Source organism: Nerophis ophidion, linkage group LG04 (genome assembly GCF_033978795.1).
Source record: "Nerophis ophidion isolate RoL-2023_Sa linkage group LG04, RoL_Noph_v1.0, whole genome shotgun sequence".
NCBI classification, from domain to species: domain Eukaryota; kingdom Metazoa; phylum Chordata; class Actinopteri; order Syngnathiformes; family Syngnathidae; genus Nerophis; species Nerophis ophidion.
In genome coordinates this window covers 67,222,957-67,239,889 of record NC_084614.1, presented here as the reverse complement: position 1 = coordinate 67,239,889, position 16,933 = coordinate 67,222,957, and the positions used below count along the sequence as shown (strand labels likewise).

Genomic DNA, 16,933 nt, shown 5'->3' with positions numbered 1-16,933 from the left:
CGTATTGAGAAGACCCAACCAGGACGGGGAAAGAACGAGAAAGACCAACAACGACCGACCCTCCCTCACCTCCGCAATCATGATGTCGATGAACAGCAAGCAGCCCTTCAGCATGCACCCCATGCTGCATGAGCCCAAATACACGCCGCTGCACTCCAGCTCGGAGGCCATCCGCAGGGCCTGTCTGCCCACACCATCGGTAGGTCCACCTGATCCACTTCTGCAAAAAAAAAAAGTCAGCTACGCATGAATAATATTCAACTGTAAACCGCTGAAAACTGCAGAATAACATGCAAACTTTATTATTATTATTTTTTTTGTATAAAAGCAATGACTTTCGCTACTAAAAAGTGTTACCTTGCAGTATGGTTTATGATTCATACAAACGCATACGGAAGCTTCTAGACACAAGTGTCATGCATATTCAAAGTGTCTCATTTCATTGTCGGCACAAATTATTCAAAAGGGGCCATTGTAAATATGAATTTTGGATGAATATTATCCATGCAGACTGACACACATTGGAGATTTGAAATGCACAAATGATTATTTGAACTTTTGTTTTGTTTTTACAGTAAAAAAAAAAAAGGTATTTACTGCAAGTATATTCTCCTATAAATTGGACATGTAGTAAAGTAATAAATAAAACAAACGAAAAAATGAAGCAAAATAATATAATTTATTCAAAAAAATCCATTAAAAACGTTCTGTTTAATATAATTAATTTTACAATTAATGACTTCCTCAAAAAATCAATTTGACCCATGATGTAGAATGTGCAAGATCTAGCAAGAAATAGTTTATAGCAGATGCACAACACACTCATTTTAATGTTCTTTTCCTGTCACAATATTAAATTGATATTGTTGTCAAAATGAGCATTATTGCATGAAAAGTCAATATTCCATAATGTGAACCATCAATTACTTAACTATTTATTTATGACAATTTCGTACTTAATAATCATTTCCTTATTCATTTTTCTGTACTCATTTATTTTTTCCTTGTTGAATAACTTGAGTAGAAAAACAATTCGTTAAAAAAACTGCCATGATACGAAAGAGGCAAGGGTTAAACTATGCTTCCTCCTACTCCTTTTCGGACACGCTGTAATGTAAAATTGGAAATATGTTTGAGTTTATTTCGAACATGCATGCATACAACATGATACATCACAATTTCCAGTTTCTCTATCCAGCATATGTAAGTGTGTGTGAATTCAAATGTATTATATATAGATAATATATAGCATCCACGCAGCAACCACTGAATTGAATTATATTATATATATATTATTGTATTATATATTGTATATATATAGGGTGGGACCTAATAAGTTTACTTCTTCCCACTCCCTTTTGAGCCAATCTTGACATCTACAAAAGATTAGTCACATGTAATGTTTTCAATGTAGGTGTAAATATAATGTATCCATATATTTCTTTTGTATTTTATGTCATTCTCTTGTTTTGTTTGTATGGCTCAAAATAAACCATTCATTCATTCAAGCTACTCTTTTCCCTTTACATAGCAGTTGCTAAAACTTTTCTTCACCTCCTGTTCTCAATTTATTCTCAATCTAGTCCAGGGGTAGGGAACCAATGGCGCTAGAGCCAGATGTGGCTCTTTTGATGACTGCATCTGGCTCTCAGATACATCTTTGCTGACATTGCTTAACACAATAAGTTATGAAAAATGTTGCTGGTAATCAGTGTTAAAAATAATGTTCCAAATATAAAACATTTTCCTGCATTTTAATCCAGCTATCCATTTCCTACCGCACTTGTTCAAGAAGTCGCATTATTGTTAAGAAGAATTTTATTTATTATTGGTTAGCTTCAGAATAAAATTATTAAAAATAATAAGGGACTTATTGTACTCTAAAAATGTTATTAATTAAAAATGCAAGCATTCGGTTGGATTCAGTGTTAACAAATATTATATGGCTCTCACAGAAATACATTTTGAAATATTTGGCTTTCAAAAAGGTTCCCGACCCCTGATCTAGTCCATAAGTAATAACAATAAAAATAAATAATAAATACACATTATATAAACAAAGTGATGTATTATATAATAATTGTGTGAAATAAACCATAACCATACCTTGTGTCCCCGCAGCTCCAAGGCAACATCTTCGCCGGCTTCGATGAGACTTTGCTGCAGAGAGCGGAGGCCTTGGCCGCCGTGGACATCGTGGCCCAGAAGAGCCACCCCTTCAAGCCGGACGCCACGTACCACACCATGACCACCATGACCGGCATGACGTGCACGCCCACCTCCTCCTCGGCGCACCTGCACCACCCGTCCGTGCTCACCTCGCACCACCACCCGGGCCACCATCAGTCGTCGCAGGGCCTGGAGGGCGACTTGCTGGAGCACCTCACCCCGGGCATCTCCCTGGGAGGCATGCCCGGCTCGGACGTGTGCTCCTCGGCGTCGCACAACGCGGCCCACGCCGCCCACATGAGCGCCATCAACCACATGCAGCACCACCACCACCACCACCACCACGCCCAGACCATGAACATGCACCAGCACGGCCTCGCCTCGCACGGCGGCCTGGGAGGGGGCGGAGGCGGCGGCGGCGGCGGGGAGGCCGAGCCGGACCCCCGGGAGCTGGAGTCGTTCGCCGAGCGCTTCAAGCAGCGGCGCATCAAGCTCGGCGTGACGCAGGCGGACGTGGGCGCGGCGCTGGCTAACCTGAAGATCCCCGGCGTGGGCTGCCTGAGCCAGAGCACCATCTGCAGGTTCGAGTCCCTGACGCTGTCGCACAACAACATGGTGGCGCTCAAGCCCATCCTGGAGGCCTGGCTGGAGGAGGCCGAGCGGGCGCAGCGGGAGAAGATGGCCAAGCCGGAGATCTTCAACGGCGGCGACAAGAAGCGGAAACGCACGTCCATCGCCGCCCCGGAGAAGCGCTCCTTGGAGGCCTACTTCGCCGTGCAGCCTCGGCCCTCCTCGGAGAAGATCGCCGCTATCGCCGAGAAGCTGGACCTTAAAAAGAACGTGGTCCGGGTCTGGTTCTGCAACCAAAGGCAGAAACAGAAACGCATGAAGTTCTCAGCCACGCACTAAAATATTTTTTTTGTTGTTGCAAAAAAGACAAAACATGGACTGGCTGCTACTTTTTTTTAATTTTTTTTTTCTCAAAGGTGCTGCGCTTCTTATCTTAACAAGCCATTTAGTTCCTTAATTATTCCAGGACACTAAATGTCTTGTTAAGATGACTCACAAAAACGAAGGACCCTTAAGCAGCCTTTCTTTTTGCTTTTAATTGGATGGACACGAAGGACACTTGTGGACTTAAAAGTTGGATTTATTCAACAAAAGAAGAGTGGGAAAGTGACCGTGAAGGCACCACGCTGGGACTTCTTCATTCCTAAGGCAATTATTGTACAAAAAAAACATGAGAATAATAACGATGGGGTTGGAGGAATATCATCCTCCTTTTAGCTAGGAAATATCTTTTTATATTTATCAGTGTACATACGTGTGAACCGATGTCTTCGTTTTTTGGTTGTCAGTGTTTATTTAAGGGAGGGAAATGGGTGTACTGTTGAAATAAAAAAAGAAACCACACGCATGGTTTTGAAAGAAAAGGGGGTGAGTTTGGACAATTCCTAGCGCAGGTGAACGCATCGCAATAAGAAGAAAAGAGAGAAAACACACACACAAAAGCACTAATTCTTATTACACACACATTCACACAGCAGTGTTGAACTGTAGCTGTGTGTCTACCTCATTACTACACGAGTGTTTCATGGTGATTTAAACACACACCTTCACTAAAAAATAACAGGAACCAATTTTGGGATTTTTATTTTGTTGGTTGCACTGGTTTTTTGATGGTGAATTTAATCTAGAAGACTCACTGATGTGTAAAGCTGTTGTATGTCCACCACAATGATGCTCGACAATCAATTATTATTATTATATTTATTTATAATTCATTGTCGACAACCAATCAGTTTGCATATTATTTATTTTAACCCTCGGAAGCACTTTGTCGATAAACTGAAGGGAAATAAGAGTTGGCCTTATTTAATTATTTAGACATTTTTTTGTCAACACTATTTTAAGCCCTTGTGCTTCTATTTATTTAAAGTAATTTATTTTGGACTTTTTTTTTAACGCATCTATTTCATTTGTGAAAGTGTGTTTTCAATGTGTCTGTGTATGACATAAACTGAAATAAACCGTGCACGTTTTACTTGATTCTCTGTGTATTTCTTTTTTTTTTTTGGTCCGAGGAATTTTTAAAGTTGTTGAAAAAAATAGATATCATGGCACAGCTGCTGTTGGGAAACAAGAGAAGTAAAAAGACTGCAGGGAAAATCTGTTTAGCAACACTAATGAATAGCATTTGACACTTGGCTGACTTTTTCATTGATCAACATTGACTCTATGGAGGAATGTGCTCATGACATCTTCTAACTTAAAACAATTACAAATAAAATAAATAAAATAAAACAAAGGTTTAGAGATTAAACTATTTATTTGAATTATTAATTTACAAGGTATCATTTCTATATAAAAACAACCACATATTTGACATTACATATCTCTCTCTCTCTCTCTCTCTCTATATATATATGCCAATACATGGATTTGTTAATTTTAATATAAATATCCTGAATTTTGATAATACAAAATAGACAGAAATAAGTGTCTTTTTGTATGTAAGAAGACCAACAACTTTATTCATGTGCATTTTCTTCTAGCATGTGGGGACATTACAAGATCTTACATAAATTAATAAGAAAATGTGAAATCTAAACATTTCAAATACATCCAAATCGACATACATCTTCATCAAATTACAGTATTAAGTCACCCAATGAATAATTTGGGCCTGAAGTGAAATGTTTCAACTACCACTAACCACTGAAATAAACACAAATAACACCCTACTAAAGCTTTTATTGTGAAGACCTAAGAAAATATATATATTAACAGGATCAGGAATATGGTAAGCAAAAATGCAGTACTTTCCCAAATAACTAAGAAAAACATTGCTTTCATAAAATCCATTGAAAAACAAAGCTGACACCTGAAAAGCATAAAGCACAATAAAATCATGATTTTTTTGAATTCCTGCATTATGCAAAACAAACCACATCTGCCTGTTTATGAAGCCTGAGCAAACAAACTGTACTCCAAAATGTCATTGTTTTTTTAAATGAATGTGAGAAAGTGTCTATATATGCTGTGAGTCTCCAGACTCATTACTAATGAATAAAACACATCAGTGTGATGATACTGTATTGATTTCTTGCACGTCTTAGTAAAGACGACACTTTAATCTGTCACAATATTGAAAGCGGAGCAAGGGTAAGAATTTATTGAATTTTGCTGCTGGGGCATGCAAAAACTACACCCCTTAAAATTATAATGAGACAGTTACTGGCTGTCATTAAAGTCATTAAGTGCACTGACCAATGTTGAAGGAGTTGTGTACACCTCCGGCTTCAGTTCTTCCAATGTAAACCCAAACATAAGGGAATAGCTAATGTTATAGGTAGAGGAGGCTGAAAAATAGACATCCTTGCAGTCAATATTTGGCGCCTATAGCAGACAGTGCATGGCTGCCATGTTGTTCTATACAACAAAGAGTTTACAACACGGCTTCATCAAAGTTTAATCAACACGCTGCTCTCCAGTTGAAGCCTATAAATTATATATAATTGACCGTGTAATCAATGTGAATGCTGTATCAGGTTTCTTTGAGACAAAGTGACGGAATGCTCATTTGATGTATGAAATAAAGTCAATCAATGTAAGCTACAGAGTAGTAAGCCCGCGATTATTTGTTTTTAACAGTTAAAATCACACTGGATATTTTTTTTAATAAAATGACAATCGTGTGTAAAAAGCCACTTGTGGCTTTTTAATGGCCAAAAGTGGCAAATTCTAAAGTAATTGAATAAACAGAGCACAAAACACTACAATTTTGTTGTGGCCTATAACACATAACTTGATCCATTGTATTGTTTAATAAGTATATGGTAAACATATGGGAAGTTTGGACTTATACAATAACATATAGTTTATCAATCAATCAATCAAAGTTTATTCAAACAGTCCTCAATCACAAGCGTCTCAAAAGGGCTGCACACAAATTTTTGAAGTCTTAATGAATTAAAGAGTGTATATAACAAACTGCATCTGATGCTTTACTTCAACTTAACTAACATTAGCAGGCTGACGAACAAATGCATGCCAAAGGCAACCGGTGGCGGTGCAGCTACCAACCGAGAGTTCTTATACTTGCAGTAAAACAGCTTAATAGTCAAGCAAATGTTTAGAATAAAATGTATTGTAATAAATGGAGAACAGATATGTTATTAGGTTGTTTGGAAATGTTGCTCTCGACATGATGAATGATAAAGTTTGGGATCTCAAGCTAAAATTGTCCAATCAGAAGGATGAAGAAAGTCATTTAAGGAAAAGGCACAATCACAACAATGAAATGGAAAAAATGGTAATGTTACTTTGCGGAATCAGACACAGAACAAGCTATTTCATTATATGCACTGCAAAACATGTTTACAGCATTCAACATTTTTTTCTAGCGTAAAATAATGTAATAAAGATTTACTGTAACATTACAACAAATCTATGAAAAATTGCAATACCCTTATATTTCACAGTAAAATACTGTAATCATATGGTCTTCTGTAATATCACAACAAATTACTGTCAATTGCACATTGTGTACAGTAGGTAGCAGGATGCTCTTAAAAAACAAATAATTAAGAATAGAAAATACAATTGTGGAAATACAGCTTGTAGCTGTAATTTTATTGTAATTAACTACAAAGTTAGAATTATTATTTGAAACTTTATTATAATTATCTGTCAACAGGTGTTAAGGTATTTCACAGTAAAGTACTGCATATGTTACTAGGAATGTCCTTAAATTATTAGCCAGTACTTTGCTGTGAATTTACAATAAAAAAGACATACAGGGAGGCTTTTTGGATCATGTTTGTCATAATAAATAATAACTTTGCAATTACTATGTATTGGCCTGGGGAAGAAAATCGAATTTCTTCTTTATTGAGCTGAACAGTTTGATGGCAAAACATCCTAGTACAGAAGTATACACTCATCATGGAAATAAATGTCATAGCTACATTGGAGTCCATCATTAATGATTTGATGTCCTCAGGTTTGAAATTTCAGCTTTTATTTCAAAAGTTTAAATTTATCCTGTATTTTATCCTTTTTCATTTATGTTTGCGATCGTTGTCCAGCAAGCTGTGTCCACAGTTCTGCTGATAATTTGAGGTAAAAAAAAAGAAGTCTAGTTTTGTGTGTGTATGTATATCTATATATGTGTGTGCGTATATATATATATATTTATATGTATGTGTATATGTATACACATATATTTATATGTATGTATATGTGTATGTGTATATATATATATATATATATATATATATATATATATATATATATATATATATATGTATATGTATATATATATATATATATTTATTTATAAAGTATATATATATATATATGTATGTATGGATATACATATATATATACATACATATACATATATATATATATGTGTGTGTGTACTGTACACACACATATATATAAATACATATAAATATATGTATATCCATTTATACATACATATATATATGTATATATATATATATGTATGTATACTTTATAAATATATACATATATATACACACACACATAAATATATGTATATAAATATATACACGCACACATTAATATATATAAATGTAATATATATATACATATATAAAGTATACATATATAAGTACATACATATATATGTATGTATACATTATATATATATATGTATACTTATATATATATAATATATATATATATATATATATATATATATATATATATACATATTTATATACATACATATAAATATATATACAGTATATATATACACACATATATATATGTATATATATATACATACATACATTTACACACACACATATATATATATATATATATAAATATGTAAATATATAAATATAGAAATATACATATATATATATATATATATATATATAAGTATACATACATATATATATATATATATATATATATATATATATATATATACACACACACACATACCGTTTGTATAAGCCTGCAATGTAAAATACATTGAAACTTTCGCACATAATTCTTGCTTTAACAAATATATCGATGATTGTATTCCTTCCTGGTAAAAGAACTGTCCCAATAATTAACTAATAAGACATTCCAACCTATATGTCTGTATGTAAACTTCCAGGCTATGTGTGAATGTGAGCTATGCATGCAGTTAATTCCACTCTCCTTTCAGATTAGTCCAACAACTCTTCTTCGCCTTGTGTGTATGTGTGTGTTTATTTCCATAAAGTAAGGAAGCACATTTTCATAAATAGACCTTGGCCGAGCGCTGCGGCCATAAAACTTTAATGAAGCACCGAGTCTTGAGTGCAGCGCCAGGGCCTTGGAGAATCAGCCCTCTGTTACATTACTATTGCTCTCTCTCTTTCTCTAGCTCTCACGCACACACATGCACACCAACACACGTTCAAAATATACACACACATGCAAACAACCCCCCTCCTGTATCTTCCACATCCCAATCACACACACAAACCAGCGCAGGGCAGCAGGCTGCTTATTGACAGCGTGGCTGGAAAAGGACCAGGCGGAGAGAAGACCGTGTGTGTACGTGTGTGCGTGTGTGTGTGTATGTGTACAATGGGGATTAAGATGGAGGCAGTGGAAGTCTAATCTGTGTTTTTTTGTTCCCTTATTATCACTATACACTATGTCTTGAGGGGGGCCTGACCTCCGTTAACACTCCGTAATGGGGAAAATTCATTGTGGCAGCCGTGACCACACACACACACACACACACACACACACACACACACACACGTTTTCCGACACACAATGGAAGTGTTCAATTCTGTTGATACAATATTTATTACTCATGTCCATAGATAAAATCAGAAGCATGATCTTTTTTTTGGAGTAGAGAAACACACGCCCGCCCGCCCGCCCGCGCGCGCGCACACACACACACACACACACACACACACACACACACACACACACACACACACACACACACACACACACACACACACACACACACACACACACACACACACACACACACACACACACACACACACACACACACACACACACACACACACACACACAAAAGGCCTCTGCTGACTCACTATTCAGTTTGGTCAAATATTTATCACTGACATACATCCATAAAAGAAGATCCTTAAACAAAGAATGAACAGCACACAAAAACTATGGGGTGTCTTAATTTTTCCCAATGCCTGTTTTTTCATAAACTTACTTTTCTACTCCTGAACCGCTACACACAAAAAGGAGAAGATTTGTCCAAACATGCACCCCTGCTTGGTTGCCTGTGCTATTATCTTCCTGACAAATACAACACCAGCAACGCCGTTGTTAAACGGCAAAGCTTGACGCCATAAATTGAATCGACTTGAAATTCAACAAAACACCCTCTGTAACTTTGGGGTGTTTAGCCAAATCACCACCAAATCTGTCAGACATCTTTAGGGGTCCTACAGGCGCATGTCTGTAAAATTTGATGAGGAATGGTTGAAAAACATGGCGGTCATCCAGGAAATCGTCTTAGCGATTGTCCATAAGTCATTGACAATAATGATTATAAAACCCTTGAGGGTATCTGTATTACTTCCAGAGCATTTTCACCACAACTCATAAAGATATTTTACAGTCATGCCTAAAAGAGAGGACGTACCTCGCTTATCAGAGCCCTCACAGATTAATGCTCTACAATTGATCGTGGCACAGAGCCTCAGCAAAATAAAAGCTGCCACATCCACAAAAAAACGTTTTTAACCTGTAAACAAATTTAGTTTTGTATATATATATATATATATATATATATATATATATATATATATATATATATATGTATATATATATATATATATATGTATATATATATATATATATTCCCGTGAATGCGTGGGTTCCCTCCGGGCACTCCGGCTTCCTCCCACCTCCAAAGACATGCACCTGGGGATAGGTTGATTGGCAACACAAAAAAAAATTGGCCCTAGTGTGTGAATGTGAGTGTGAATGTTGTCTGTCTATCTGTGTTGGCCCTGTGATGAGGTGGCAACTTGTCCAGGGTGTACACCGCCTACCGCCCGATTGTAGCTGAGGTAGACACAGCGCCCCCCGCGACCCCAAAGGGAATAAGCGGTAGGAAATGGATGGATGGATATATAGGCTATTATTTACGCACTACTGACTAGTGATGCACCAAAATTATGGCCATCGAAAAAAGGAAAATATTTAGATCACCGAAACAGCACTGCCGAAACAGGATGCTGGGATGACGTAAGCAATACGCACGGAATTGTTCGGAGCGGAGGCAGAATGTCTGCGATGTGGACATACTTGAACATATCGGAGATACACTATATTGCCAAAAGTATTTGGGCACTCATCCAATTGATCAAAATCAGGTGTCCTAATCACTTGACAAATCAAGCACTTAGGCATGGAGACTGTTTCTACAAAAATTTGTAAAAAATTGGGCCGCTCTCAGCTAGCTCAGTGATTTCCAGCGTGGAACTGTGCAACAAATACAGTCATAAAATTTCCTCGCTTCTAAATATTCCAACGTCAACTTTACTATAAGAAAATGGAAGAGTTTGGGAACAACAGCAACTCAGCCACAAAGTGGTAGGCCACGTAAACTGACAGAGGGGTCAGGGGATGAATCACACTTTTCCATCTGGCAATCTGGGTTTGGAGGTTGCCAGGAGAACGGTACATTTCGGACCGCATTGTGCAGAGTGTGAAATTCAAATTTGGTGAGGGGGAATAATGGTGTGGGGTTGTTTTTTAGGAGTTGGCTATGAAATTAACTTTGAATACTACAGGATAACAAAACATTTTGGACAATTCAATGCTCCCAACCTTGTGGGAACAGCTTGGAGCGGGCCCCTTCTTCTTCCAACATGACTGCTCCAGTGCACAAAGCAGTGTCCATAAAGCCATGGATGACAGAGTCTGGTGTGGAGGAACTTGACTGGCCTGCGCAGAGTCCTCACCTGAACCCGATAGAAGACCTTTGGGATGAAATAGAACGGAGACTGAGAGCCAGGCCTTCTCGACCAACATCCGTGTGACCTCACCGATGCGCTTTTGGAAGAATGGTTGAAAATTCCTATAAACATACTCCGCAACCTTGTGGACAGCCTGAGCAGAAGAGTTGAAACTGTAATAACTGCAAAATGTGGACCAACATCATATTAAACCCTATGGGTTAGGAATGGGATGGTACTTCAAGTTCATATGTGAGTCAAAGCAGGTTGTCAAATACTTTTGGCAATATAGTGTATGCCCGCGGACAGTGATCTACAAAATGCGCAATGTGTAGTGGCTCAATTCAGGGAGAGAAAGTGCGGCTGGAGCAACAACGCAAAGAAAGTGTGACGTCCATGAGTGTTTTGGGACATTAGAGGCCCGAAGCTCTCGCTGTTCTATGCAGACATCAAGCTACAGAAGTAAAGAGTCTCCGAAGACAAGTAAAGTCTCCAATAACAGCAGAAAGAGATGCTAGATTTGTTGGTAGTCGTTTTTAATAAAGAAAATAATACTAAAGGTCTAAAGTCTCAGTGAAGCCTGAGTTACATTGTACAATAAACAGCAATAATTGAGAAATGGAGCAAAACAATATACTACAAGAACATATACAGGTGAAACTAAAAATAAAAAGATAACTGTGTAAAAGTCCAAAATATGTCAGCATTTCAAAACTCATGATATTCAAAGTAAGATAAGTCAAGACTTTCTTTTATGATTTTGATGATCATGGTTTAGTTTTTGAAAATATTTAAAATTTTAAGTTTTCATAAGCTGTAACCTATAATCATCAACATTACATTAAAATAAGGCTTGAAATATATCGAGTTGCATGTTATGAGCCTCCGTCATACATTAATTTCCATCCATCCATCCATTTCTACCACTTATTCCCTTTTGGGGTTGCGGGGGGCGCCTATTAATTTCACCGTGTAAATCTGATTTCTGGAATAAACTCCTTTGCACAAAATTGTTTTGAGTTTCACCTGTATATGTTGTACTAATAACACAGATTTGCTTTTAAAGGTTTGTATGAAACTGATTTTAGTCTTTTGAAAGAACATCTATGCATCGTCACCGATTATCCATATAATATGTTTACGGAATATTGACTCCACCACCACAAGTATATTTGCAATCTTTGGGAAACCCTGTGATCATTTGGTTTTGCCTCAGTTTTTGTGAACGGTTTTAGTTAAAGTACAATTTGTCATCCCCAAAGTAAGAACTGAACTGGGCAAGAAAGCATTTAGGTTTTCAGCACCGAAGGCTTGGAATAACCTACAATCGAATATTCATGTGATGACTCTTTTTCGGCATGGTAATGCCGGTGTTGTTTTCCCGAGGATGCGTCGAAGCAGAACACAGCAAAGAAAAGATATAATGTATTTATTAAATAATGAAAAGGCTAGGAACAAAAACACTGGTGTAAAGAGAAGGCAAACAAAAGACGCTAGTATGAGAAATAGGAAATACAGAATGATAAACTAAGCTGGCACGAAGGCACACAAAAACAAAAAAACAATTCCTCAGCATGTGAGCTGGAAATAAACAAATGGCTTAGCATAAAAGCTAGTGAGAATATACATACGAAGATGAAGGTCGAGAGTCGTCACTGTTGCGCGTGGGCAAATTAGGATCCGAGAATGAGAGAACAGAAAGGCTGCCTTATAAAGGGTGGTGATTACAAGAACAGGTGTGCGAGAACCGAGACTAGCAGGTGGAAACGAACAAAACAGGAAGTAAACGGCTCAGAACGGAGAATGAAAACACAGATTAAAAAATAAACAACAACATGTGAAGATCAGAGTAACGGATCCTAACAATTCAACTTCAAACTCTTGTTACATTGAATGAGTTTAAAGCTTCTGTGAAAGGATTGCAGTCTTCCTTGTCTGTATTCACATGTGTGATGTGAGCAAGTTTAATTTTGTAAATGTGATGTTTTATGTGTTGTTTACTGTTTTTATTGTAACCTTGCTGCTGCCCTCTTGGCCAGATCTCCCTTGGAAAATAGATATTTGATCTCAATGGGATTTTACCTGGTTAAATAAAGGCTAAATAAATAATTAAAAAAACAGGCAAAAATGCAAATTACACACTTAAGCCCTCGGACTAATCTAGACACACACTTTCTTTACAGGGACTCCATTTTTGTTTCCCACACCACAAGCGTACCCAAAACACAACATTCCTTAATGGGAACCAAAAGCCTTCATACATTTTGCTGCATCATCTGATTGTTGTCCTCATAAGGTAATAAAAACAGCCCAAAACACACAAACATACACAGTACAAGTCAATATGTGCTCAGCTTGCCCAAAATTGTTTTTCCTTTTATAGGGATCAGAATTAGGTATGTAAAAAAGAATAGTGGTGTAGTGGCAGGGGGTATGCACATGAAGCGTAATTAAAACATGGCGGCAGTAATTAGGAACATTGTATAACTAATCAGGCCTAATGAGCATCGGGGGCGGGCTAGGTTGTGATCAAACGGCCGTCTTATCGGGCCTAATGGATGGTGGGCGGGGGGATTGTGCGGGGTGACAGCCGCAGTCGGCCTTACAACAATAATGAGCAAATAATAATCATCATTATCACCACCTAAGGTGGATCAGCTGCTTACTGTAAATAACAAACAGCAATTTTCGAAGTAGCATTACTGTAATGGAGGTAGGAGGTGGGTGAGGGTGTTGGTAGAGCCGTAGAATAAATTCCAGACGCGATGAAAAATGCAATGCAATGAATTATGGAGAGCGTAACAACATCGTAGCAGCAGTATCAATATTTACACAATAGGAATCCCTGATCTTGGGAAAGCCTCCTTTTGTCTGCCGAAGAAGAATACAATAGTAGAAGAAGAACTGCAGGTATGAAGACGAGGCTTCTTTTCCTCGGGAAGTGACAGATTGGGAATTTCAAGTTAGGTTTACAGAAAAAAATGAATACAAAACTAGAAAAGCACCCAGAGAGCGCTGTCCCCCAAAAGTAAATCAATCCTAGAAAACATCATTGAGAAGGACATATACAATTGTGACCTCTAAAGACAATTAGTAAAAATTTCCCCAGGTTTTCTGCTTAGAACAATAACGGTAGATGTTTTTTACACTCATGAGACTCTTTATTATTTTTTTTAATGATTTCTGTATATATTGATGTGTTTTACAAAATCTAAATAGTAGAATGATCGCTCTAGAAACCTTAGTGCAGTAGACAAATACTGGCATTTTTGAAAATACTCGCCAAAACCCACCAGGCATTAGACATTGAAACAACTTTGAGAACTTGCTGAATTAGGTTCTGACATTGAGCAAATCAAACCTAAAATACTTTTTGACGACATTTAATCAAAGCCAGGTTCTTACGATGATTTGACCATTGAATTTTGGTCATTTCCCAACCAATATTGTACAACACAAATATGTTGAAAAAACATGCTTTTTGACAATGTTTGTTCAATGTTCAGTTGTGATGTTGGTTTGATTTTTGACATTTTGTCATTTCCCAACCAACAACGTGGATCCAACGTTAGACATCAACATTGCCACAATTTACAAATACAACTATCTTGCAACATTGTTTAAAGGTCAGTTTGAAAGGACATGTATGTATAATAAACATTGTTTTAATGTCTTGTGCCTGCAGAGAATGTTCCTTGAAGACAACATTGGCTGTAAAGAAGTTAAGGTTAACTGCAGATTATGAACAATCACAAGTTAAAACGCTTGATTCTGAGCAATTTTTTGCCTTTGCTAGATTTTGGATACTTGCTTTTTATGTATGCACCAGAATCTTATTTATAAAAAATGCACACTGTATATCACTGTGCCTTATATTTTATTACTGATTATGGCAAGCTTGTCCACGTTGCACTTGGTATTCAAAGGCGAACTGTCCATTTTTGTTAGTTCACAGATTTTCTCGATAGAGGTTTTTTTATTTATAGATAATTTCTTCGTCCGGTTCCCCTTTATTTATGTTCTTTTATGTTTAGGGCCTCCAGTTGCTACAGTTTGCGGTCACAGGACATTCATGGCGTGTTGGTTTATAGAGCCAACACAAGTCTTGGTAAACAAAAAACTTCAGATTTGCTACTCCATTGTCATGGAATAGATTAAAAAAAGGATCTTAGGCTACTTAAACTGATCACTTTGGGCACATTTTAAAAGAACCAAAAGCTGTACTTGTTTTTTTAATTGAAACATTGAATTTTCTTCCCTATTGTGTGTTTTATAGTTTATGTTGTAAGTGATGTGTCCTTTTCACTACAGTATGTGACTGCTTCTATTTGTGTTGTTGTTGTTTTCGAGAGGTTATCAGGTGACCACAAATGAATGGCTAGCTGTTCAAAGTCGGAACCCGGGATGGACCACTCATCTGTGCATCAGTTGGGGATGTATCTGCGCTGCTGACTTGTCTCCTTTGTAGATGATCCCCTGCTGGCCCCACTGTGGACTGGACTCTCACACTATTAACTCTACATCAAATTCACCGGTCGCCCAGGGGGTGAGAGTCCCCACATCTGGGGTCCCCTCCAAGGTTTCTCATTGTATCCCAATGGGTTGTGTTTTTTCTTGCCCTGATGTGGGATCTGAGCCGAGGATATTGTTGTGGCTTGTGCAGCCCTTTGAGACACTTGTGATTAAGGGCTATATAACATTAACTTTGATTGATTGATTATAGTATTTATGAAACCTGTTTTAGCAGCCCTTTTGGCCAAGTCGCTCTTGAAAAAAGGGATTTTTATCCCAATGCGTTTTTACATAGGTTAAATAAAGGAAAATGAAAAATAAAATTTGACAATGTTGTAAAGTGTATGTAGGTTACGGTAAATATGATTATTGAGAATGAATAAAATCAAGACATTCAGTGTTAATATTTGAGTGTGGTCCCAAGCCCCTCTGTAGTGGAAAAGTTGGGCCCCAAGATCAAAACGTTTAGGAACCCCTTAAGTAATGTCGCATCCCAACAGAAGCTGCACAGTCTGACACTATTTCTAAACATTATTGCCGACGTTAACACGCCAAATGCACCGTTATAACACTATTAGCGCAGCAGCGCTATCCAATTTTTTGTGAAATGTAATTATTTTTTAAATATCTTTTACTAATTATTGTTACACACAAATGAGCATGTTTTTCAGGTTAAGGAGATTGAGTCACTGTTTTCTGATTGTCGAACTGAGAAGATAGAGAACTCTAATGATCGAATCTAAACAAAGCCACACCCTATAAAGAAGTATAAGTATTGTGGATTGCAGGTGCATTTAAAGTGACCAGGAAGAAGTAGAACATAAACCTTTTGAACAATTGATCCTGAATCCAGACATCCAGATCACCCCCAATATCCAATCACATTTCTAAAGGTTCGCTATTTCCTGATAGTTTCAATATGAGCGACCCATAGCTAGCTGGCTAACTAACTAACTAACTAACTAACTAACTAACTAACTGACAAACAAACCACATAACCTCCTGTGAGAAATAATAAAATATGGTTTAATGGCATGCAGCAGAATAAAGAAGATGACATAATTTTTCATCAATTATGTACCAAACAGAAATTATTGGAATATTTATACACACACTACTCTAACTTGAGTGTCATGACTTTAGGCCTGTTGTGTTAGTGTTTATTATTTATTACCTTGATAGTCTGCGGACTGTCAACACCTGGATTAAATAGAAATGAAGTCAATTTGACATAATACAAACGAGGGAATGTAGTTAGTATTTATCATAACTAA

The 16,933-nt window shown here is 37.1% G+C and overlaps 1 protein-coding gene across 1 annotated transcript in view; it reads left to right on the top strand.

Annotated features, from left to right (window-relative positions):
* The window catches only part of pou4f4 (POU class 4 homeobox 4), a 4,401-nt gene extending 188 nt beyond the window's left edge, over positions 1-4,213 (top strand). The window contains exons 1-2 of the mRNA XM_061896539.1: positions 1-199; positions 2,122-4,213. The exon at positions 1-199 is cut by the window's left edge and continues 188 nt beyond it. Coding sequence (XP_061752523.1) covers positions 80-199; positions 2,122-3,078 — 1,077 coding nt within the window. The 5' untranslated portion in view covers positions 1-79 and the 3' untranslated portion in view covers positions 3,079-4,213. The remainder of the gene's footprint in view (positions 200-2,121) is intronic.
* Positions 4,214-16,933: the final 12,720 nt, after the last annotated feature.